At 39.7% G+C, this 24,912-nt stretch overlaps 2 protein-coding genes across 2 annotated transcripts in view; one reads left to right on the top strand and one right to left on the bottom strand.

Annotated features, from left to right (window-relative positions):
- The window catches only part of psmd1 (proteasome 26S subunit, non-ATPase 1), a 42,122-nt gene that overhangs the window by 9,295 nt on the left and 7,915 nt on the right, over positions 1 to 24,912 (top strand). Inside the window, exons 17-20 of the mRNA XM_044361420.1 lie at positions 14,137 to 14,251; positions 18,468 to 18,584; positions 19,949 to 20,051; positions 24,512 to 24,681. Coding sequence (XP_044217355.1) covers positions 14,137 to 14,251; positions 18,468 to 18,584; positions 19,949 to 20,051; positions 24,512 to 24,681 — 505 coding nt within the window. The remainder of the gene's footprint in view (positions 1 to 14,136; positions 14,252 to 18,467; positions 18,585 to 19,948; positions 20,052 to 24,511; positions 24,682 to 24,912) is intronic.
- On the bottom strand, positions 449 to 8,169 carry htr2b (5-hydroxytryptamine (serotonin) receptor 2B, G protein-coupled). The gene is made up of 3 exons (XM_044361421.1): positions 7,478 to 8,169; positions 3,535 to 3,735; positions 449 to 2,269 (listed from the first exon to the last, which is right to left on the bottom strand). The coding sequence occupies exons 1-3, from the start codon at positions 7,734 to 7,736 to the stop codon at positions 1,320 to 1,322; spliced, it is 1,410 nt and encodes a 469-aa protein (XP_044217356.1). The 5' UTR covers positions 7,737 to 8,169; the 3' UTR covers positions 449 to 1,319.

Here is a 24,912-nt window from a genome sequence, read left to right as displayed (position 1 = left end):
CAAATGTCTAATGTTTCTTTTCTTCTTATTAAATCAACTGAGTTCCTGGTCATTAAAAAGAGATGTGGTCGTTCCAAGCAAAAATAAATTGACACACACCAAACTCACATACTAAGCTTGTGGAGCCCTATCAAAATCTCAGATTTGTTGTTCCATTGAGCAAACATTTAGTTCATATTATATATACAGGTTCTAATTTAGGCGATTTTATATATTTGAAATGCAATCTGACATTTCCTCCCATGGCTATTTTAATAACCTCTAATGTTTATAGTTAATAACTCTTCAGTTGTGTTGAGTCACTTTTAAGTGACTGTATTTGCTGATCTTCTAATGCTGTGATTTACAGTGTGTTTATGTGGCTGTCCTCTTGTGCTTTGACCAACATTGGTTCATGAAAGGTTGCTGATGAAATTGAAGTAGCATAAGGCTGTAGACGTACACAGTAAAAGAAAAGGGATGGTCAGAATAGATTCAGTTTTCTTTTAGTTTAGCAACACAAATATTTTATTGAACACATGTAGATTTCCATTCAATCTTGATTTTGTTTTTATTTACAGTCTTATATATAGAAACCTTTTTGAATAGTTAAAACATTTGGCAGTAATACACATACAAAAGCACTTCCCAAAGGTCCAGCAAATACAACGTATCATTTCAAGTGTGCAGTGCATTTCATGTGTTTGTTGCAGAAGATATTTGAAAGGTAGAGTTCTGGCTGTCTCAACAAAACATAAGCATGTGGTTTGAGATGGTTTATAACACATTCAGATAGCCCAAGTTAAAAGAATCAGCATAGGTATACTGCATATTGTATTCTGCATTCACAGAGTTTCCAGGTTGTCATAGCGTCTCCGTTATGTATTTTTGTCTAGTTGTCTAAATTTTGTTGACCTTTCGTAGAGTGTGTTTGACCTGGTACAGGTTATCTCAAAGTTACTGTTTTACACAGCTTGAAAACTCAAACTCTCTTTTACTACCCTATCAACTGTCCTTGTATCTTTGAGAATTCACATTCTTAATGTGGCCTATTTTGGAGGCCAGTTGAATAATGTATTGACTATATCTATTCACATATGTAACAGAAGAGTTTGGCTGAGTCTGAAGAGTAGCATAGTGTTTCTGAAATGATCATAATTGATATTATAGCCCTGTTTCGCTTCTGTCTGTGTACATTACAATTGGTCAATTAGATTGAAAGTAACATCAAATTCCAATCCTGCTTTTTTAATGTTTTGTTGTGAGGCAAGAATTTTGTTTTTAAGGAAATAAAACACTTCCGAGTGCTTCCTTTGACCGGATATTTTTTTCAAGTAGCTCTAGACACAACTAACATGTTCCTCCTGCTTACGGTCTTCATTTTCAGTCAAGAGCATTGTGTCTAACACAACACCATTGGATGACTGTACAGGTGCCTTCCGGCTCCTCAGTGGACTTTGGTAGCTCACTGCTCCAATGCCATTCTTCATTCCCCGCTTCATGAACAGTTTAGAGTTTTCTGCCATGGAAGATCTGAATGAAATTCTCGTAAGGGTCCAATCTGCATTTGATGCCCTTGGGTGCCTTCCTGGCCCAGAGTTATTGTAATTGCAGGTGATGTAACGTGTGAACGCCTGCCTGAAAGTTTTGTTGAATAGGGTGTAGACCAATGGGTTGATTCCTGATGACACATAACCCACCCAAACAAAGATCTCCATGAGGCGGGCGATTACATTAACATCACAGCTGGTGCATAGCACAGAGGTGATATTAGTAATGAAGAAGGGACACCACATGACTACAAACAGGAGGAAGACGATGCCTAGCACTTTTGAGGCGCGCTGCTCATTGCTCAGAGTCTGGATTGACTTCTTACCCATGGTAGACATTCTCCGAAAGGGCATGTCATCTCCTGTAGGAGAGTTTGGGGTCCCAGTATTTGGTTTTTCTTGAGTCCTGGGAAGTCTGCTGTCCAGCATGTTCAGCTGCTCAGCTTGAGGTGAGGTCACAGCCTGTTCCCTTTGAAAAACTGTGGCGATCGTTGGGTAGCTAAAACGCTGAGTCACCTTTGACCTGAGCAAATAAACCTTTTTGCGCAACACCTGGACAGTAAGAAGATAGATGATCATCATGATGGTCAAAGGGATGAAGAATGCTGCCATGGAGCCAAACATGATAAATTCCCGGAAGGTGTCTGTTTTCAACAGGCATGTGTGGTTACTGTTGAAGGTGATGTTGTTGTGAGGATGGTAGTTCTGAAGCCCCTTGATCGGAATCGGGATTGCTATACCTGGAAAATGAGAAACTTTGTTAGTATTGGCAAACATTGGCAATTTTTTTTTTAAGCACTGATTGAATGGCTGATTAACTCTTGACACTAGAATTGGTTCAACACAAATTAATATTACCCAGCTGTTTCTTTTTTTCATCTAAGAGAAAGAAATTCCTTAATTTTTTCATTCTATAGTTAGGTAGTAGTAGAAATCAATAGAAGTGTCATGAAGCAGCTGTTTCAAGAATAATAAGCAGAGGTCTGATTGTAGGATTTCATTTTTGTTTTTTAAGTTAAGTAAACTAACCATCCGTGGCCTGCCATGATCCCTCTTAAATTGAGCAATAATATACAGTCAGGGAGAAACTGTTCTGCAGTCAGCGGTGTTAAGTGCCTCTCCCTCCAATCCATCTGATCTCCCGGTTTTGCTCATGAAATGAAGCTCAAGTGGAACCAAAATCAACAGCTAAACTGACTGTGCTTTTAGTGGTCTCAGTACTGGCACTGAGCACTAGGCAATAATTCCTCAGTGAATTAGGTCAAACTTTTACCCTCCTTTTGTTAAATAACGGCAGATCAACGAACAATGGACCCCAACACTCATACGAGAGCTGTGTGGGATAAATTAAAACAGGCAAGTGTGATTCTTCCATCAAGAGGACATTTAAGCAGAATACCTACGCCTCTATGAATGCTTTATATTTTTCAAAAACTTGCTTTATCATGAAGCACCTTCTCACCTAGTGACCGATTTCATTATCTGTTCTTATGAGACCCTTTTCATGACAGACATTTTGACTTGTCAAAGCAGGAAAAGCTTTAAATGATAACATTGACAATGGCTCGATTCAGTTAATTGTCCCAGTAAGTAAGTGTTGGTGCTCTATTTCACGTCCCTAATTAGTCCAAACAGCTTGGTTGGATGCATACGCCATAGTGGCCTTTGAATAAACTCCAGCCTCTCATGAAAATTGACCTTATGACATCTTTAGTAACATCTCTAAGATGCACTGTGACCAATGCAAGTGCAATATTACTGTCCAAGCCCCTCAGACACCCCATCTCGTTCCTATATACAATGTAGTGGGTAGTGTAGCTGTTTATATAGTATCTGCTTTTATTGCATCCGGCTTGGATTCCTGAAAAAAACCAGGTCTGCCATGGGTCTTATGTCAAGAAATCTATCTGAAGACCATCTTTCCTGAGATTAACTTTATCAATGTGCTCTAGAGTTGAGTAAAGTTTGTGTTAAGTTGAAAGGAAATCTGAATGAATGTGCTTACAAATGGATATAAGCCACACCAGTGCTATCTTGACCATCGCTTTGGCTCTGGATTTGTACTGGCTGTGTTGGATTGGCTTCTTGATGGCAATGTAGCGGTCCAGTGAAATGGCGCATAGATGCATGATGGATGCGGTGGAAAACAGCACATCCAGGAAGAGCCAAATAGGACAGAGGAAGTCCGGGAGAGGCCAGCCAGAGTCTAAAGAGAACATAAGAAGAAATGCATCCACTATGATTAGAAACTGTTGTCCTAGAGTAGTTGGGTTTTTAAAATATTATTTGTAGATAAGTTATCTGTTGTGGTCCAAACATAAGTAGTAATTCCTTTAATGCACTTTTATAATATACCCCAGTTTCTTTTCAAAAAGAACTTGGTCTTTTACTACCAGTTATGGGAGATGTACCACAATGGAAAGGGATTAGAAGTAGCACTCATGCAAAAGATTGGTGTTTGTTTATCTATGGGAGGAATGACTTTACTGGAAAAAGGAGGGTTCACTGACTGTTTATGGAGCTAAAAGCTCTTTATGTAGATGTGCCGGAGACTATGCTCAACAGTAGTGTTTATTTTCAGTTCCAGGCATAAAATTTGGCAAGTAATTGTTCTGGCCTTTGTCCCGTGACCATCACCCATTTAAAAAAAGACTGTTGGAAATATTCTTTACATAATTTTCTTTGTTTTGCCACCCTCCCCTTCGTTGCTCGTACTGCTTTCTTGTCACACTTGGAGGAATATTTGAGTCATAGTTTTGATGAGGTTTCATCTGGAAGGCTTATTCATTGACAAATACTGCACTTGTTCTCAAAGTAAACTTCTGTACCTTTCCTCTGAAATGTTGAATCCCAAGCCAAATTCAATAAACAGTGTAGCTTACAAGTTCCAAGTATCTATAGAAAGGCACATATTTTTATTCCATTTAACTGAAACTTTGAGTAAACTTTGGAGCGCTCTTGGCAATCACCACTGTATCTATTTCATATGCAAATTTAACTTCTTCTGCATTGGAGCAAGTGAGTTTGTATTAGTCTCATAGTCAAACTTCTTTCCATCAATATCAGTAATGCTTTTTTAAAAAATTTTTTTATGATTTGCTTTTGAACATATCTTGTTCCACCAGCCTATAAATCGTTCCACTGCGGGTAATCGATGTCCAGTAGGTTCTGCTTACACAAGGCTTTGATCAAGACAAAATTATCTATACTTCATACAGTAATTCCTCTTATTGCATTGTTTGTTGTGTTGTTTGTTGTTTGTGTTTGTTTAATGTTACTTAAGAAGAAAACTCACCATTGCACCTTTTTTATTATTAATTTTTTTTAGCACAGGAAAAATTCATTATAACACGTTTGTTTTTTTTTATATATATGGCAAGTAGAGACATGAAAACTGTGACTAATTTGTCATTGGAGTGTGTTATGAAGTGATGCCTTGCAGGTATGTCACTTTAGAAATGACACCAGTTCATCTGTTCATCTGTCCTTCATCTTTTTTTATCATCCATGAATGCATTATGTATTTAAGTTACTAGCAGTGTGTGTTCACACAGCTCACATTTTAAACAAGCAGATGTCCTACATCTTTCAAGGTGTTGCCTTTATGCTTTGAATTAATTTTCCCAGCAGATGTGGAAAAGGTCTGGCAGCGCATACAGATGTAACTGTAGTAGAGATGCACCGATATTGATAACGGATATCAGTCCAATACTGACTCAAATAGTTGGATTGGGTATCGGTAACAATGGGCTGATCTCATATCGGATACCGTTATTTTAATAAATAACAGTTCAGTAGATTTATATCTATGTATTCATTTGTTACATTTTGTTTTACAAAGTTAAGAGAGCAACGTTTAAGTCAAGCTTTATTTTGCCTTACACATAAAAGAATGATCCCAATCTCTTTCACACATTGAGGCATACAGCTTATTAATTAAACACTGGTATTGGATCGGTACTCTGTATCAGCTGATACCCAAAGCCCAGGTATTGGTATCGGGACTGAAAAAGTCAGTTCGGTGCATCCCTAAACTGTAGTCCAGTTACATTCACGGCTTCCCTTTTCACGTTTTACACTGAGGCATTTTCTTGAACTGTGTGTGCCCTCACGTGTATATTGAATGCTTTGTGACCCTGCAGTTAGGTTGATCTTGAGCCCATATTTTTTGTTGTAATACTTGCTGCCTTAGAGCAGTGATGTATGCTGGTAATATTGCCAGTCTAATCTGTACCGTGTAACTGTGTGCGTCTCCTGTCCTCCAGCTAGGGTTCAGTTGAAGGAACTAATCCTCCGTCTGAAAGTTTGACTGTCCACTCAGTTGATATATATCCCCATGACCTCTCCATTCTCAACTCAGTTTTCTGAGCTTCATCTGTCTAACAAGGGGGTAATGATAGCTGGGTTTAAAAATATATATTTCACAATTGAAGAGTTTATTCCTAAAATGGAATTAGAAAGAAAACTCATCGATACAATCACTTTCAAACTTTTCAGTTGTGGATTAACACATCATAGCATCTCACTCCACCAGCAGCAAAAAATAAATTGTTCTATTTTGAATTAAATGGAGTTATTTGTTGGACTAATACCATATATACATTTATAACCTTCCTGCATTGGTTTTCAACCGAAGGATCAGGACTCTTTATTAGGTCTTGAGATAAATTAAGTTTGCAAGGGCCTACATTTAAGCGATAGCTTTAAAAAAAATCATACACTTTTGTCCTTCTCAAATTTGTTTGAAGCTTTCTGCCTCTTTTGATGATATACTGCTTAAATTTTAATCTCTCAACCTTGAAACTTGCAGCCTGTGTGGAAGTGTAAGTGAGTCGTTGCCTTATCTATTGTTTAGGTTAAGCAAATTCACTATACAACGTCAAAGTTCTGCCAGTTGGGATCTTTTTTTTCTTTTCTTTTTTTAACACAGCAACACTTGGATCTGAATGTGTGGACAGCATGTAGATGAAAGTAGATAGATGCATTACAAACATACATGTAATGATAGACTGACTGCATGGCCCTTACTTATATAGCCTCTGCATTAAGCTGCGATTGACAAAAGCGGCACCCATGACCAGTTTGACTTGTGCAGGCCCTTTAGTGTAAGACATCCAGTTATGATTCAAAACTGTGATTTTTTTTTTTTGATTTTTTTTAAATGAGAGGCAAGACAGGTGGATAGCGCCATGACAAATTATTCCATCTGTGTGTGGGTGTGAGACAGAGAGAGAGACATGATTAGGATCTGGCTCATTATCGTCCAACTGAATTAATGGGGAATGGTAGCTTAGCCGTAGCTTTGTAAGAGAATATAAGCCCAATCGTTTGAGATGTAGCTGTATTTACACAGCACTTTCACCAGAATTAAAATAAAATTATCATTTACATTCTTTTTTGTTGGGTAATGAACCACCCAGACCATTAGTTCAGTCCAAGCCGTGCAACTCCTACCCTACTATGCCAGAGAAAGTAGCATGTTTATTATCCACAATCTGTTATAATATGTCATCTAGAATAATTTGTTTACAGTTACTTGCGATCGTATCTAGTGTTGTTCACAAACAATTTTTAACCTCCTTTGCTACCCGTAAGCGTGTTAGTCCGTTTTTCTATGTTGATTAGTAAAGTTAATACAAGTTAAACATAGTTTTCCTATGAAATGGGGGACTTTATTTGTAGAATATCCAAACACACACTTACTCCTTGATAGGTTTTTTTACTCAGGGTTGTTTAAAACTGGTTGGCCTGTATGTGTTGAAACAGTTAAAACCCAGCTTGATAGAAGGGTAATTTTAATCATTTGGGTTCACATTTAATCAGAAAGGTGGCGTGAAATTGATCTGGGCATTGAGCAAGGACATGTTTCTCTTTGTAGAGTCAGATATTTACTGCTATAGTGTTGCACAAGTCAGGTTTTTGATCACAAGGCCCCATGTTAAACTTACTGTAGAGAACAGTGATGAGGGCAATGGGCATCACTAGGAGTCCCACCAGTAGATCAGCCACAGCAAGCGACATCAGGAAATAGTTGGTGGCGTTCTGCAGCTTTCTCTCAAGTGACACAGCAAGAATGACCAAGATGTTACCTCCAATAGTGGGGATGATGACCATGACAATAAGCAGGGCGGCCCATTTCAGCTGAACCCCAGACGCTTCTGGTCGTGAGCCGTTAGCCTCGAGTGGAGCCGCGAATGGCTGGGACATGGTGCTGCACAGGTTACAGCGGGCCTTAGCGTGGGTCTGGGCTCTGATCTCTCTGGTGTTTGAGACTCGGTCAGCATGGTCACTGGGTCCCACAGGCAAGGGCAGAGGGTAGGGCGGGACAGCTCAGGGTCGGTGCACAGGACGCTACATCCCTTTGTGCAATATATAAACCGAACGGAATATCAGTAGAGGATCCACCGTTTGGAGGGAAGAAAAGAAAAAAACGGGTCCAACGCTACAGATTCCAATGTTGGCAATAATCCCAACCCCCACGATTAGTATTTCCACAGGGACACGCTAGTAGGGGTCCTCACTTTCCCAGGCAGTTAATAGTCTTGTCATCCATCGCATCCACTTAAAAGGACAAACAGGTCTGTTAAAGGAAAAGCAAGACCTTGTTACCCCTTTGCTTTATTTGTCTGAATGATGGCATATTAACGAGACGCTTATGGTAACAAATGAAGAGGGTCTTTCCTGTCTGATGACTATTATTGTTTCCACATCATGGCAAAGAAATTTACCAAGGTGGAAAATATAAGGAGGAATAGCTTACATGCCTTTTCAGTTATAACAATGAAATATAACTATGAAACAAATTTTTATAGGAATAATTTGCAGAAAGGTTTAAATGGTCTTTCTATAACATTTCCTAAATACACACATGATTCAGTTAAAAACACAATCATTGTCTTTAAAACTTAGTACATGAATGTATGAAAATTTAAAATTCTTTGAACCCATTAAATACAGAGATTTAGTGTTAGATTAACTTAAAGCCCTCTTCAGTGTGGTTTTCGATGAAACATACACAATTGTATCACTGTCTACAGTCATTACTTATTGTACAAGTCAACAAAATGTTAATTATTAAAAAAACAATACAGTAACAACTGGCATTAGTGTGATTTTTACAAAAGTTTCTCACCTGCTTCTGAAGGTAACATCTGTTGCAAAGTTTCTCTTTGATGTTTCAACTCTTGAAGTATTTTTCCAAGCCGATACGTCTTAACTTTCATAAACACTAAAGCGACAGTTTGTGCTGAAAGAATAGTGCAGCTTAACAGGCACACCTCTTCATATTTTTTAACGTCCCCTATCTCATCTTTATATTTCCACCCTCCCGAAGTAAGAACATGACAAAAAAAAAATGCCCTCCCTCAGAGGCAAAACCTAAATCTGTCTAAGTCCATGATGTGGAATTTGTTTTGCCTCCACATGTTGGAGGAACCCCCAGTCTTGCTTCGCATCACCTACCGCGATCACAGGTTTAAAACTTTCAGATGTTGTGGCTCCTCTGCCTTTCTCCCATTCCCACTTGCTGCCTCTCGTTCACAGCCACTAAACTGCCTGCACTCACCCCCGTCTAGTTGGCTCTCTCACTCTCCCCTCCCTCCCCTCCGTCTTGCCCGTGAGTCAGACTCTGTCCAAAACAGATGAATGTCTTCGCGCTGGCAACATGCCAGTGGTTCTGGGAGGTAATTTCCTTCAACACAGCCGTCCCACTGTTTATATTTGTCACTTTCTGTTCTCTCCACCATTTGAAGCTAGCAGTGGTGGGGGAGGTAGTAGTGGTGTATGGGGAGAAGTATTCTGTGTGGGAAGGTGCTCGAAAAACATACTCGAATCCTATAAGTTTTTCATTTCGTCTTCCGTGAGCTCACATTGTCAGGACTAGTATGTAATTTTAAATATAATTGTATTTTCTTGTAGACGATTAAGTTTGAAATTTAGACCACATTTGTGTTGTTGTTTTTTTTTTCTCTGAACTTCCTGTCTCAACAAGTCAAAATGTGTTTTCTGTCAGTGTGGATTCATTGTTTTGCTTTTAAAAGCAGGTGCAAGACATTAACACACATAGAAATAAACGTTCTCTGGAGTTTACAGTAACCAGATGATGATGAGTGATTCTTCTCTTCACAAAAAAATGTGAGAAGTACAGTCAGTAACCCCCTGTGTACCCTTATGTCTTCTTGTAAAAAAAAAAAAAAAAGTCTACACTCCATATATTTTAGCTGAAAGGTTTCCCTAATTTACCTCAGGTGCCAAAAACCACATACAGTAATACACAGCATGTCCTCTTTCGTCACCTGTTTCTGATTGGTTAAGTTTAATATCTTCAGTCCATTGTAGTGCTCTTCTAACTCTGTCTGTCAGAACAAAGTCAGTGCATTTCTAATTTGTGAAAGCTGCTGTTTAACACACAGTCCTCAAGATGACCCACAGAGATAACAGGAAAAATCTGAAAACACCCGTCCAACCTGCACTGTCTCCTTCTCATTTCTCATCAAAAGATTGGTGATTTTTTTTTTTTCGGTGCAAGGAACAGCTGAAAGTGTGCTAGTAGCAGTATGCTGACTTCGACTCACATCACATCAAATACCTGCCACACAGGCACATTTTTCAGACCTCATCCAATCTTGCTGGCTCAGATTCCAACTTCATTTGTCAGATCTACACATTTTGCAAACAATTTGCAGTTTTTGTACTAGTAAAATTATTATTAGTACTATGTTGTATTATGGTATGTTCTTCTGGAAATTTGCATAATTTAGAAAACTTTTTTTGTTCGTTTGATGATAAATTCGTACCAGTGCATGTATATTTTTGTATTGCATTTTGCAGCAAATTAAGTAATACTGTTCCCATTTTTCTTTTTCCCCCTAACGACCAGGATGCATCATACATGCTGTTTATATATCCTACCAGAATTGGATTATTATTTTGATAATTTACATCTTACTTAACATTCATCAATGTTATCATAGCCCTCTTCCATTGGCACATTTGTTGCTACTTGCAGCTTTTCTAATGTGATTAAACAGTGGTTAATTTTTAAATTGAATTCAATGAAAGTGTTACATACTAAAGCCACACAGCATCATGGCCTTTTTAATTCAACATTGTCCAGGTACATTCAAGATGAATTTGGGTGACTGCTTTTAACAGACAGGAAGCAAACTAAACAGATCTGCTCTCTTGCAGTGCTAGTGCATTACTTACTGCCTCAATTACATTTCATGGGTGCAAAATCCATCTATAATTTATTTAGCACAGCTGGATTCCTCCTGCCTCTTTCGCTAACCTATCAATGTATGTGTTGCTCCACAGGGCACTGCCTGACATCTGTAGACTGAGGGAGTTATTAAATTTCAGCTGTATCAGCCTCTGACATTCACACCATAATAAATGTGAGGCATGCACATATGGTTGTACAGTACATTAACCAGTAGAGCGAACACATTGTGCATTTTTGTTGCCTAGTAAGGCAGTAGTAGTAAAGTAAACATTTTCAAGTGTTAGAGCATATGTCAGAGAATATGTTAGAGCATATATTTTTCACTTTACATGTCTCACTATGACACATGTCTCTGAAACCTCAACATTTGACAAGGGCCTGAGTACAGGAGCGTAAGAATTTCATTCTTATCGGGAGCCTTTGCAAGTGTTACATTTAATCAACTTTTTCAACTTTTTTTACTATTTTCAGTATTTCAGCTCATTTTGATGTTCTTAAGCTCACCACACATTGAGGATATTCAAGTTTGGCTTGGATGCAGATGTCATTGCTTCACAGCCTTTTCAAGTGAAACAAATGCTGGATATTGATTTCCATCTGAGTCTGAGGTTGAAAAGGCATTCAGGTTTTTCTCAAGCTACTGTAGTCCCTAATCGATTACAACACTTGTCATAAATTAGGTCTGTGTCTAGCCATTACAAAAGCCCTTGAACTTTTGATGGCCTGGTTCATATTTTTTTCTGTCCTATGCTGGATAGACTGTACCCTGTGTTTTTGCGGGTATTAGAGAGCTGACAACCTCACAACCAACAACATGTGTGTTGATCAAGTAAAGTCAGTTTTATTTATGCAAAGTAAAATTACAAATTTGTCTCAGGAGACCTTAACAATGGGTCCTTATCCAAGATTGGATTGTAGGGCATCATCAGACTACCAGAATAGAATCAATTCATGCCTGTAGGTGATATTGAAAGGCGATCTAGATCTCTAAATGACTGTCATTTGTGATCAAGTCAAATCCTCCTATATGGTTGAGCTGAGCTTCTAATTCCAAACAGGCCAGTGGAGATTATGCACTAAGAACGAGCCACTATATTGATGCAGAGGACTAAACACAAAACCCAGCGAAGCTCATACTTATTTAGACATAACTTTCTGGGCTTTATTGAGGCTATTTATTGGTTCAAATCAGATGTAGCTTCTGTTTCTCCTCCTTGTTTTACATTGTGTATATTTAGGCAGTACTATTAATGGCAAGTTGAATGGAGACAGAGGTACTCAGGCATCTTGGCCAACTTCTATACTTTCGTGCACCACTGAGGAATCTATATAATGTAGCGTTTTGTTTTTACTCTGTCCTACCTTCCAGTGTTTTAACTTCTATTTGTTATCTGATCCAGTCCAAGTAAATCCAGTAGGCTAGCCAGTGAAAGCAGTTATCTTAATGATAAAGCTATCATGCTGAAAGTTTAAAATGTTTATTTGCTTAACTTTGAACCACTAGGCAAATGCACAAAGTTAAACAGATGGTTTAAAGGATTAGGGCCCGGTACAGCTAAGTCATTTAGCATTCTCTTATTCTTTCCTCCTTCTATTCAGTGAGGTCTTACTTCTATGAAAGAAACAAAGGCAGCCACTTCAGTGAAGTGTTATGTGTCTGAAACAGTTGGCAAAATGTGACAATTTAGTTAGGTTGTGGCAAAATAAACCAGAGAGATTTGTGCCGCTTATTATGGTGCTCACATCTTGACTGGACCTACAAGACTCTCGATGGGGAATTCCTTTTCTTTTTTTAATCAAAAGGGCAGACCAAACCTGTCTGAGATTCAAAGGCACTGAGTAATCTCAACAATCAGTTCATCTGTCAGGCCCAGGCAGCGCTGGTGTTATCAACACCACCTTAGCTTACAGGCAAATTGTCAGATAACATTCTTGGTATAAAGCAGATTACGTCAACCCCCTGTTTTTTGTTTTTTTTTGCTTTTAAATTAAATATCTCTGTTGGACAACCCAGTGCAGTTATACATTTCGAGCTATGGCACAATTGTTGTACTTTGATGTCACCTGCTGATGTAAACCTAATGCGATGGGGCTCAACATTAGTGTCATCAAGGCTGAGCCATTATCTGGCATGGACTGATTAAAGTGTGTCTCATTGTGACTTGGGAGCAAACAGATCGGCAGTTTAAAAGTGAAATAGAGTTCTCCCCCCTCTCATAAAGCCCCCATTATGTTCTCTTGAAGTGTCTAATAATTGTTTGGTTCCTATCTTGGCAGCAGTTAAACACATAATTCCTTTCTTTTTATTGTGAGGTTAGAGATTCTTTTAAGACTCACTTCAGTCATATATTCTACAATACTTAGTGCACTCTATTTCAATTACTCGTATATACTCTTGTAGTACTTTCTTCCTACAATCCCATAATATTAATTTCAAATAAGTTTTTCTGTAATGAAACATTTCTTCAGAAGCACCCCTTAATGTTCTCTCTGTTGGCAAAGAAACAGTTTATACCAGAGACAGAAAAATAATCACATAGAGCCACGGCATTTGAAATTTGTATCTTGAGCCAAAGATTGGCTTAAATGGTTTGGCTTAGTGATGTCTATTCTCCATATTCCACAACAGCACCAGTGGGAAAAAAACTCCAAGGACTTGGAGAGTTTTCAGAGACATAAATCAAAGTTGCTTATTTCATGCCCATGCTTTCACTTTACTCCTTCTCTCTTTCTCTCTGTCTTCACTCTGCTTTTTTTTCCCTCCAAAATCATCTAATACAGTTCCCCCAATATGTAGATGCTCTCTGCATACAGTGACTATAACAGTTTACATCCCAGCCAGGGTGAATGCACCTGTAGCATTAACATTAATGCCACAATGATATTAGCTTTTGGCCCTTTGTGTCACAATGAACAATTATTGCTACACCGAAACAAATCTCTGTGTGTTGGAAGATTGCCCAAAGAGGCATTCCCCACCATAGTCAGCACAAGATAACTGTGATGATTTGGTTCATGTTGCTCTTTTGCTCAAGGCCTGAAAGCGCTTTATCTCATTAGGACCAAATCACCTCATCCATCACTTTAGCTTTTGGCTTTAATAATGAATTTTAGCCTTAAAATTCCATAGTTCATATAAGCCTTGTATACACATTTTACCAGAGGAAAAAAACCTCTGTAATTCTTCATTAGAGAAGAGCACATTGTTATCATGAACCAATGGTTCAGTGCTTAGTTACTTTTATTCTGTGATAATGATAATCATAATAAGGGGTTCATGTTCATGCTCGTGTGTCCTCAACTCTGCAGCATTGTATGGTTCTCTTTAGTGCCTCCTCTTGGCTCAGCCTAAATTTCTCTCTTTCTCTCTCTGTCTTTGTTAAGGACCCCTGAGCAGTGTCCCAGTGTGGTGTCTCTTTTGTCCGAGAGCTACAACCCTCACGTGCGCTGTGGGGCTGCCATGGCTCTGGGTATCTGCTGTGCTGGGACAGGCAACAAGGTGAGTTTTTCCTCTTAGCCTCAACCCTTTTAACTCAATAAGTGGTTACCTTACTTTGCCTTTCTCTCTCTTTAAGTGTTCTGTTAATAAAATTGTTTCACAGTGACACCCAGCCGGGGAAGCATGTAAATTTTGCCCTCTGAACTAATGGTATAATTTTAATGTGAAGTAAACTTAAGTTCTATTAACAGCTTAACATTGATATTAAAATTGGGAGGAAGCTATAATAAGAGCCTATTTCAAATGAAGCAATGGTTCTGTCTTCAATTGATGTAAATGAAGGCCCAACCAGTAATTGAGAATTGACCATGCCTCCCCAGACTCATTACACTTACTGTACACAAGGGTGAACCATGTGAACCAAACCTTACATCAAATTACCACAAAAATAGACTAAAACCTGTTTTGACTCGTCCAAGATGTAAATAATGAGTTCTTCTTTAATGAGGTATCTTTGCACAAGCGCTTATTCTTTTTGGAATCAGTGCTCATAACTAGAATTAATATTCCTCATAAGGCTGTGCACAAGAAAAGCTTAGATAGCACTTTTTTCAACCACAAAAGCAGCATTGGCCCTGCTGTCCTCATTTATCCTGTGTGTTTTCTTTGTCTCATGGCATAACATGTGCGTCACTGATGCCAAGATTACCTACGCTGCACAAAGGGTTTTCCTTAACACGTCCAAGTGATGGGTCCTCTATAAAGCTTATCTTAGTTGGGCGTACAAATGAGAGATGGGAGTACGGAATCACTTTAGGGGAGCAAAGGTGGTTGCTTTCCCTGGTCAGATGCAATTCTTCCATCAGAGCAAATGATACTCTGGTAAACTTGGCTTAGACAAGCTGTAATAATCTCATAATGATGCTACATGACTCCTATCTACTTTTGAACATCCACCTGCCTCAAGGCAAGGTTCATTTCTTGTCACAGTTTGATTGAAGTTTGTGCTTCATCCATGATTAAAGAATTAAGTAGCTCCTTTACTTTTTTACATTTGCTGTAATTTGCATGGAAGGTCAGCAGAAATGATGTCAAAATTGTGGAAAGTTGTTTGGAGATTTGCTAGTAAAATGGTCCAAATTGGCACCCTGTCATCTTGTTTGGGTTCATCAAAGTCTGAAGAGGAGTTAAGAAGACAGAAGTTGGGGGTACTGCCAGTTCCTGAGTCGTCTAACTATGTGGGCTGATCAGTCTCAGGTGGCATAACCCAAGCTGAATCATGGCTCATTACACCCTGAGCCTTGAAGCACCAAACTGAATGTTTTGGACCAGGTCAGGCCAAGGCATGCTAGGGAGCCGATCAGCTCCGAAGGTCTACTGCTTGGTTTTTCCAGAATAAAACCTCGAGCACATTAGACCCTTAGTGAGAGTAATGATGTCGTGACAAGAGAAGTGGGTCACCTATTTAAAGGGAGCACAAGCCTCTGCCATCATTTATACACCTTGGGCTTGAGATGTTTTTACTGGACTGGGGTTCCTAATCTATTGTATACATAAAAGAAAAAAATTGCATAGGACAGCTGTTTGACCTTTTTTCTGTCATTAGTTTGTTTATGCTGATTTTGTGCCATAATGAAGAGCTGTTGAGCTTGTTTGGTGAAACGGATGGAAACACTATTCACCAGAGAGATATGCTGTGTAATGTTAAATAGCAAGCAGACTCATAAAATTATTTACAGTGTTTCAGAACACTGTCATATGATACAGTTTTATATGTATGTATGAAAATGGAAAATGAATCGTGGTAAAGTGTGTTCTGCCCTGTTCCGTTTATTTACACAAGCCAGTTTTTAGCAATACTGAATGTAAAGTTCACCTCAACCTGCGGAGAAAGCCTGTACGGATTAAGAGATTCTTAAGCAACCACATTATGTGTCGACCTGCTCTGCTGATTGGGTCTGACAGTAAATACCCTCAATTAAACCCCCAGACAACCTATCAGGAACAGGATGTGGTCGACTGGTGTTGGCTTTACACTCCGACTTATCATCCCAGTACATGGCTGTCTCAGCCAGCTGAGCCGAGAGCACTGATGAAACATGGTTTATTTTACCTACACTGTCATCATCCTAGTTTGTTTCTCTTTGCCTGGCGGAGCTGACGCCTCCCTCTGAGCCTGGCGGTGTGAGTTACAGCCATTACTGCTCGGTGAGAACAGAGGAGACAGCAGAAATAGAGAAGAATAGGAGGTGGTCCTCCCTCAGTCCTTCACTCACAGTGATCATAGGAGGAAACTGATTGTAGACCTTGTCATAACTGTTACTCAGTTGTCCTTGGTAACCAGATAAGGATGACACTAATGTTATTAATTTGTGTGGTCTGGTTGCCACTGTTAATAATCCTCCAGAGAACATAAATGCTCCTGTTGCATTGATGATGTGTCCTGTTGGAAATGGCAAAATATAAAATGTATGGGGAGTAAAAAGCATCAAATTATCGGTTTCATGTTAGCTTCAATCTGACACAGAGAGAAACTACAGATTTCACCACTTCTACAGGACTATGACAGAATTAAGAGGTCATTATTTAATCTTTTTTAAAGCCATATCGAACACATTATCTCTCAAATTTAGTTTTAGCCAGTCCATTGTTGTTACAGTACTTTTATTTTGCATTTTTAGCGTAACCGCCTGTTCTCTTCCATACATTTGTGAGAGATAGAAACAAATAAACCATACTTGAATATCGCTTTTTCCCCACTGAAGTACAGTGATATAACAGCAGACATTTTTCACTCCAATTTATAACATAAGAATATGATAACGATTCTGCCAACATTTACATCTAAACTGTTGGGCTGTGGAGAAGACAGCAGTAGAATGCTGCCATTTCCTGAACTCTCAGGTCTCTCATCAGGAAGCTACAGAAGCACAACGTATTCAATTGAGAGAAAAAAATTTGCCCTGTTTTTCCTGAAATTAATGAGATGATTATCTCGGAAATTCTTAGAAAAGCTTTCAAAATCCTCGCTGTGGTAATGCAGCCATCTGAATTTCGTTGCACATAAAGTAGTGTAATTATGGTAACGACGGCCTCTGAGAGAGGCGAAGGTCCTGTCTTTCATGTTCTTTCTGTTTTATGAACATAATGCATTGTACTTTTTTCTCATGTTTGACCTGTTTTATTTTGCCAATAGGTTATCAGATAAATTCTAAAAATGGCTGGTCCAGATATCCTCTCTAATAGTATTAAAGTCGAGTCATCCCACTGAACCTGTTAGTGGAAATTCCAAACTAAAATAACCTCTTAGCTCTGTAGGCAGTCTGGTTTGTTTGTTTCATCTATTTTTGGACTTTGATGAAATATTTTTGCCTGTCCTGAGGTGCCTGCGCAAAGTCGACAAACTATTAACAATACCATCTCTATTACTTAAAGACACAAGTATCTCTCAATGTTTCAAACCAAAACCAAAATGAAACTGGATTTAACTAAACAGGCGGAACATGTTTACTTCAAGCTCTCAAGTAGGAATGAGAGCTTCTCTTGGGATTTCGTTAGTTCAGAAAAACAGAGCAGAATGATATTTTTTCCATGAAAACCTTTCTCAGAATTTCCGACATAATTATCTCGTTAATTTAGAAAAACAGGGCAATTTTATTTATTTTTTTCTGAAGTGAATGCATTTCGCTTCTGTAGGAAACCATTCACTCTTTGTACAAAAGTTTTTTCCAGTGTGTGTGTGTGTGTGTGTTTGCTCTCAAATGGGCTTTTAGATAGTGCCTTTCTAGTGCAGCATCTTTGACAAAGATCTAGAGTAAATAATGGCCTAACTTAAATTTGAAGTAATTTACACCTGTCCAGTGAAATTGTGGCCAGTCTTGTTTTTCTTAAAATCTAAAAGAATGTGCCAAGCAGATTGCTCTCCTTCTAACTGTAATATTTTTAGTTAGGTCTTAGCTAAACAGCAAAGATGTTCTGCAGAGAGTGCTGTTAAGAGTCCTCTAGGATCAATCTTTTTGTTCCCTCGACCATCAGGGGCTGGTTCTTATCCATAATCGAAATACATTGAAAATAATTTGATTACATTTTTAGCCCTGTCTTACATCAAAGATCCACTTTTCCCACTCCAAATTATTTTAATATGGTCAACCATTCAATACTTTGGCAGTACATATGGCAGTAGATGGTTATATAAAATCAGCACATGCGGCTTACTGTAAATATTCTGTATTTAAACAACATCACCAACTGCGTGTCTTTGCCTCTCCTTCTGCAGGAGGCCATCAACCTGCTGGAGCCCATGACCAATGACCCGGTAAACTATGTGAGACAGGGCGCCCTCATTGCCTCTGCCCTCATCATGATCCAGCAGACTGAAGTCACCTGTCCCAAGGTATGTTGTGCAAAATGTTTGGATTTTTCTTTACTTTTTTTGTTCTACATCCTTTTTTTTACAATGCATTTTTAGAATTTTGAATGTTTCTCGTTTATCATTAAGGAAATTGACAGTTTTGGTGCAAAATAGACCTTTGAAACAGCAAAAGCGTTTCCATTTGAATGTGAACCAGTTTGTAAAAAGATACAGAGTTAGAAAGCCTGTGTTTTGTCTCGGTGTCTGTGAAATAACAACATTTCTGTGACTCTTAAAATGATGTCTAATACCACGGAGACCAGAGCCTTTGCTGAGTAAAGAGTGAGAGGGGGGAAAAGGGGCAGACTTGACTGAAAACAGAAACATCAGGTTTGTGAAGACATAAGGAAAGAAATCTGTGTCATGGAAGACTGGAGAGTAACTAGTCCAGGCATAACTGCACGCACTCACCCTTGGAGCACCTCATGCTTTTTCATAGACGGTTAAGAAATACCAGACACATTTTCAAAGACTCCTCATCTGCACAGCAACAGTGCTTAAAGCTTAAGGCGGTATGCAGGATTGTGCAAGAGGTAGTTGAGCATCAGGAGGTATTACATCCATGACTGTTTATTTTAAAGTCCCAGTCTTTGTAATTTACAGATCTGCGTCACATTTGTAGACAGCAGTCTCAGGCCTCTGGTCTGAGGGTGGTAAATTGGCCAAATTGACCGATAAATACCTAGCATAGTGTTTACTCGAAGTTTCACTCCTGCTATCGAGATATGCCGTTAGTGACGGGACTCCCACAGGCACTGCACCATCGCCAGGTGTGTCGCAGCGCTGATGTTGCTGTATCATGCAGCTTGCTGACAGTGTGCAAGTTTGACAAATGCATTACAGCTGTGACGGCCACATTCAAGTGGCAAACATATACTGTGCCTTCCTCTTTGACTGACTTTGACTGAGATGGCAAAATAAAATGCACGTACACACACACACACACACACCCTCTGCAGGATTTTAAAGCATGAGGTGAGTCTTAAATAGTCATTGCATTCAAAGGAAGGATTCCACAAGTTGAGGCTGAACACATTCTTACTAGTTGTGTAATGGTATTTCTGGTATGGTATTTCTCTAGAACCTGGATATTTTGTTCCACTTTACAAGCAATTAACAATAATATGTTTATGTTCACATTTTGACAATTTCATTGGATTCTAAATTTCACGTTAAATAGAAAGAGACGAGAAAATAAAAATTGCAGTCCTTATTATATACTATAATTCTGAAATTTGAAGAAAATAACATGTCTCTAATCAAAACAATAAAATCTTGTGGTTGGGCAGTAGTGTCTCTCGATTATGAGTTGTTTTAACACATTTCCTCTTCCCTCGCTATTTTAGGTGAACCAGTTCAGACAGCTTTATGCAAAGGTGATCAACGACAAGCATGATGATGTTATGGCCAAATTCGGGGCCATCCTGGCCCAGGGAATCCTCGACGCAGGTCAGTGTACAAACAGAGGGGCACAAGGCTTGTTTACATTTTACATGTTAACTGGAATGACACCAGTTTGATCCCCTCACTGGGTTTATCCCTGTCTGTCACTGAGCAAGAGATCAAAGTGGTATATAACCACCTACCTCTGTGCCTTCATCCCTCAGTGGATGTGAAAAAGACCCAAATTCTTAATTACACTGTTAAACAAGTGAACAGCTCTAATTGTTAGGTGGGTTTGTGTGCGTGTGTCTTAATTTGAGTCCCTTTACGCTCAAGCAAACACGAAGTAACCCTCTACGGCTGACCACCCGCGCACTGCGTCTCTGGAACAGATCATGCTATGGCGCATTAGCGCCTGTCGGTCCTAGTTCGGCTCAACTCTGCTCTCAGCCATATGGAGTGTCGGTGTCCCCCTGGTGATTACTGTTTGTCCGATAGTCTCTCTGTTTGTGTGTCTGTGCGGGTGTTTGTAGACACAAGCATACAGGGTGTGTTTGTGTGTGTGAGGTCCTAGAGAGCTGCACATCATCACATGGGGAGCTACACACACTCTCATACACGCAGAGCACACCCATATTCACATGTATACACAAGCCCTCAATGCAGGCAGGAGAAGAAACCCATTCTCTAGCACTAACATAAAACCCTGTGTGCTAAGCCAGAAAGAAACCAGCTATGTTTACACACCGCTGTCTAAATACACTATCAGGTGTTGCAACTTACACAAAGTGTAGCCAGTCTTAAGTATTTGCACCATTACTCGAAGGGGCGAGTGTTGTAACTCACGAGCATTTTTCACCAGGCGCAAAATTGCTTCTCGATTAATTCCACCCCTCCCGCAGCACACTATTTGATGGTTATTGTGTTTTGAACAGATTAGCCATCTTGATGACAGGAAGGACCTAAATCATATATCAAATCAGGCACATAAACCGCAATAAACTCTGCGAACATGCCAAGATGACCCTGCGTGAGACCATCCAGACAAACCCTGACCGCTGGTGTCATTTTTCAGACTCTAGACAGACACTCCTTCCTCTCCCCCCACCCTCCTCCTCCTCCTCCTCCCCCTCCCCCTCCTCCCCCCCCCCTCCAAACTCTAGCTTTCAGTGCTTACCCATGTTTCAGGACAGCTCCAGTGTGGAGCTTACAGTTTAAACACATTCAGGCAGGAAACAAACCACTCCTGTTTGAATGTCAGACATGCTGAAGCTTGTGTGGTCAGAATGTTTTAGTATTCTGGTTCTTCTAGGGAATTAGGTTTTTGAGGTGCAGGGGTAATTGTATTTAATTTGACAGGCGGAGGCGATTAGAGCTCAGTTTCATGATCATTGGTCCTTATTACTCAGGAAATGTTAGTCTCTGTCCCTCTCCATCTCACCTCTCCATGTTTAGCTCCCATTTACAGACCCTCCCTCACTAATTGACACAATCCATTAATTAGTTTTAATCAGTGGTTTCTGTCTCAGTTGTGTAATGAAACACACCATGCTCTCATCGTTCAGGATTCACAGGATTCAGACTTCACATCTTTTCAAACCGGTACAACAAGCAGGCTGGTTGTTGATGTGGTCACATAACACCTTTAAGGAATCACTACTATCCCCTCTGCCGTCTCTCTCACCAACTCCTTGGAATGAAAATTGCCCTGCCAAACTACGAGTTGGCAAAAACAGCAGCTTGTGGGAACCCGCTAGTCAAGTGCACTCAACCTCTTCCCAGGTTTTTAAGAGACTCTTAAGCTCCTAGTTGTGGCGCAGCAAGTAGCCTGCGTGACTCATTCTGGCCGACGCTCAATCTGTTAGACCCGAGTGGTTTCACCACTGCTTCAGATGTCAAGATATGGTCCCACTAATAAATTATTTCAGTGACCTCAGAAAAGAGAGGGAGCAAAGCAAGATAACAGCAGATGATTTAAATGGTATTGTCTGGACTTGTTTTATTTTTAGTCAGACCGCCAACTCCCTGGTAACCGACACTTCCAAAGAACCCTTTTCTTTTCATCCCCACTGAAATAACAGAGTCATCCTGGTTACCTCCTCTCACCTCTTCCTCCTCTCCCACTCCCTCTGCCTTCACTAATGCGGTCCCTCCCTACTGTTCATCCTAGAAAGGCAGAGGGCAAATGTTACACTTTTTTACTGCTTCAAGTGACACTTTAGTCAGCTCCAGTGATGCACATAAATTGACCCAAATAGCTTTCTGGTAGGACACACCCTAACCCCAGTGACACCTGTCAAGTTGTACATAAATTCCCCCACACAGAGAGACATACTCTTCCTTACAAGGAAATCGGTTCACTTTTTCAGATTGGCATTACAATATCACTACATCATTTCACTTCTGTAGCAGTCGAATTATTTACTTGATCCTAATCTAACAACGTCTGTAGTCTGAAACAACGGCCTCATCAAAGAACCACTTATACAAGCAGCTTAGTTCTTAAAAGGCAAGTACGAGTGAGACAGGTGGTCCTGTCTGGTTCTCTCGTTGGAGTCATGTACAGTTCGTCTCTCATTTGTTTGACTTAGAATCATTATGCCTTAATCTGAATGAATTTGGATCACTAAACAACAACTAAAACAAACTAGCAAAATTAATATTCTGTTCACTGGTTTTCATCAGCTTCATCATGGCTTGAGATGTTCGTCAGATGTGCTGATGTTTATCAGCACATTTTGGTGCAACAACTTAGTTGTTAGGAAACTTCTCTCACAGCCTCATGTTCTTTCTGCAGGTCTCTGTCCTGCATCATCTTCTCTTGCATCTGACTGTTTAACCTCACCTATTGTAGGCTGAAATATTCTCTCGTCAAATATCGTTAACTGTAATATTCCTCCCATCACGGACCTCTTTGCTTTAGAAGGATGTTTTTTATTCAGCACAGCGCCGCTCTGACGATGCTGTCGGCAGCTGTTTTAATATTTTCTAATTGTTTGTCCTAAAGGGTCCCTATTATCTCCTGCTTTTCTTAAAATTCCTCTTCATTTCACGTTACACAAAGTATAGTGGGTCTAATCAGTAGAGAACTCTATTGTAAACTGTGAGGAAAATTGTCCGTCTGTTGCAGGTAACAGAACATCTTCATGGATTGGTACATAAAGTCTGGATGAAAATCATTTAAAAACCTATATATGCCTTAAAATTAATTCTTGGTTTAAGTCAAAGTTAAAACAACAAGCCGTTTTTATAGTCCGTAACTACCTCAACATTCCTGGAAAAAGCATCTGACACACCTCCTTTGATGAAGATCAATTATTTAATCTCCGGTGCAGCTCGTATCTAGTAATCAGGCGATATATTTTAATTTAAATGCAGGATGTTGTAGACAATGCATTCCTTGGTTTAATTGGCTTCCCAGCAGGTCCAGGTAATTGAGATCCTGCCCCAGGATCAACAAATCAGACTGGCTGAAGCCAAAAGACAACCTTCTCAGGGTGGTGGCCATCCTGGTCTGTGCCCGCATTAACCTCCAGCTTACATTTTACATTTCACGCCAAGTTGAAGTGGGTTCATAATCAGCAGTGATGAGTGTCACATCAACATAAAGCTGCTTTATTCATTCAGCATATTGTGTTTTCTCAGGTCATAGCATAGTCAACATAGCTCTCATGTGTCCATATTCAAATCTAAACTGATGGTTTAGATTTTCTACCTGTTGTGAAATGGGCTTCTACTGAGCAGTATGTATTTTTAACCTTTTTATATATCAGGGATACGTAAGGATTGCTGGAGGTTTGCTGAGGTTGGCAGAGCGGTCATGCTCCTGTTCAGCACTTCTCTTGTTTGCTGAGCGTGCATGCACACACTTATTCAACCCTGACCTGATTCCCATTCATACAAAGCCTCACCATTCATAATAAACTTTATATAAGCCTCGCCATTGAGTCAAAAGTCCATCTCGCCAGTAGTTGGTACATAATGCAGCATTAAGTCTGTTATGTCAGAGAGACAACACTACTGTAGAGCTTCTCTAAACTGGTTGCCAGCAAATTTAACAGTTTCTTTGAAGATTTTACCTACTATATCACCAACAAGGTTTATTTCTGTCTAGCAATGTGCTTGATCCAGTTTGATAACAAAATTTCGTTCTAAGTTAAATTGTTGTTCTCTAATGCACTTTCTTTATAGAAATGTGACTGTGTACCAAGTAAATGGAAAAATGCCAGTGCACAGTGCTTTGTGTCATGTGTTGAGACCGAGGCTGTATCCTTGTATACTTGTACAAATAAAGTGAAGCGAAAACTAGCTTCACGTTCAGTCTGAAGGTACTTTTTTGATCTAGCAACTTCAGTAGTTGATGCTCATTTGCCTATGGACAGACACGTCTTGGTAAATATGATATATATGTGTGTAGTGAGATTTTTTGGAATAAGCTGACGTCATCTGGTGATTAACCAACATTGTCTAGGCCTGTTTGTTGATACTGAAACCACCTTTAACCCTTCTGGCTTCTGTTGGTCTAGGTGGACGTAACGTGACCATCTCTCTGCAGTCCAGGACGGGTCACACTCACATGCCGTCAGTGGTGGGCCTGCTAGTCTTCACCCAGTTCTGGTTCTGGTTCCCCCTCTCCCACTTCCTGTCATTGGCCTTTACACCCACTGCTATAATCTGCCTCAACAAGGACCTCAAGGTACTAAAGTGGCTGATTTCTTTGTGATTGATGTGTCAGAACAAATACTGTGTGTGTGTGTGATCTTTTTCCAGCATTTTAAAAAATGGCAGCTAAATTTGTCTGGTGAGTTTGCATTTGGTGCAGAAAATATAAAAAATATAACGAGGCCCTCCTGACTGTGGGCCTGCTCTGGGCCCCTTGCCACTCGCATACTGATGCCAAGGGATCAGTGTGACATATCGGGGGATC

Source organism: Thunnus albacares, chromosome 9, assembly GCF_914725855.1.
Source record: "Thunnus albacares chromosome 9, fThuAlb1.1, whole genome shotgun sequence".
Lineage (NCBI taxonomy): Eukaryota > Metazoa > Chordata > Actinopteri > Scombriformes > Scombridae > Thunnus > Thunnus albacares.
This window is presented reverse-complemented; position numbering and strand designations above follow the sequence as displayed.

Coding starts and splice junctions, on each gene's coding strand:
- htr2b (XM_044361421.1), bottom strand. CDS start 7,736: ATGTCCCAGCCATTCGCGGCTCCACTCGAGGCTAACGGCTCACGACCA. Junction 3,736..7,477: donor CCTCATCACTGTTCTCTACA/GTAAGTTTAACA, acceptor TGTTCTCTTTAG/ACTCTGGCTGGCCTCTCCCG. Junction 2,270..3,534: donor GGTGTGGCTTATATCCATTT/GTAAGCACATTC, acceptor CTCATTTTCCAG/GTATAGCAATCCCGATTCCG.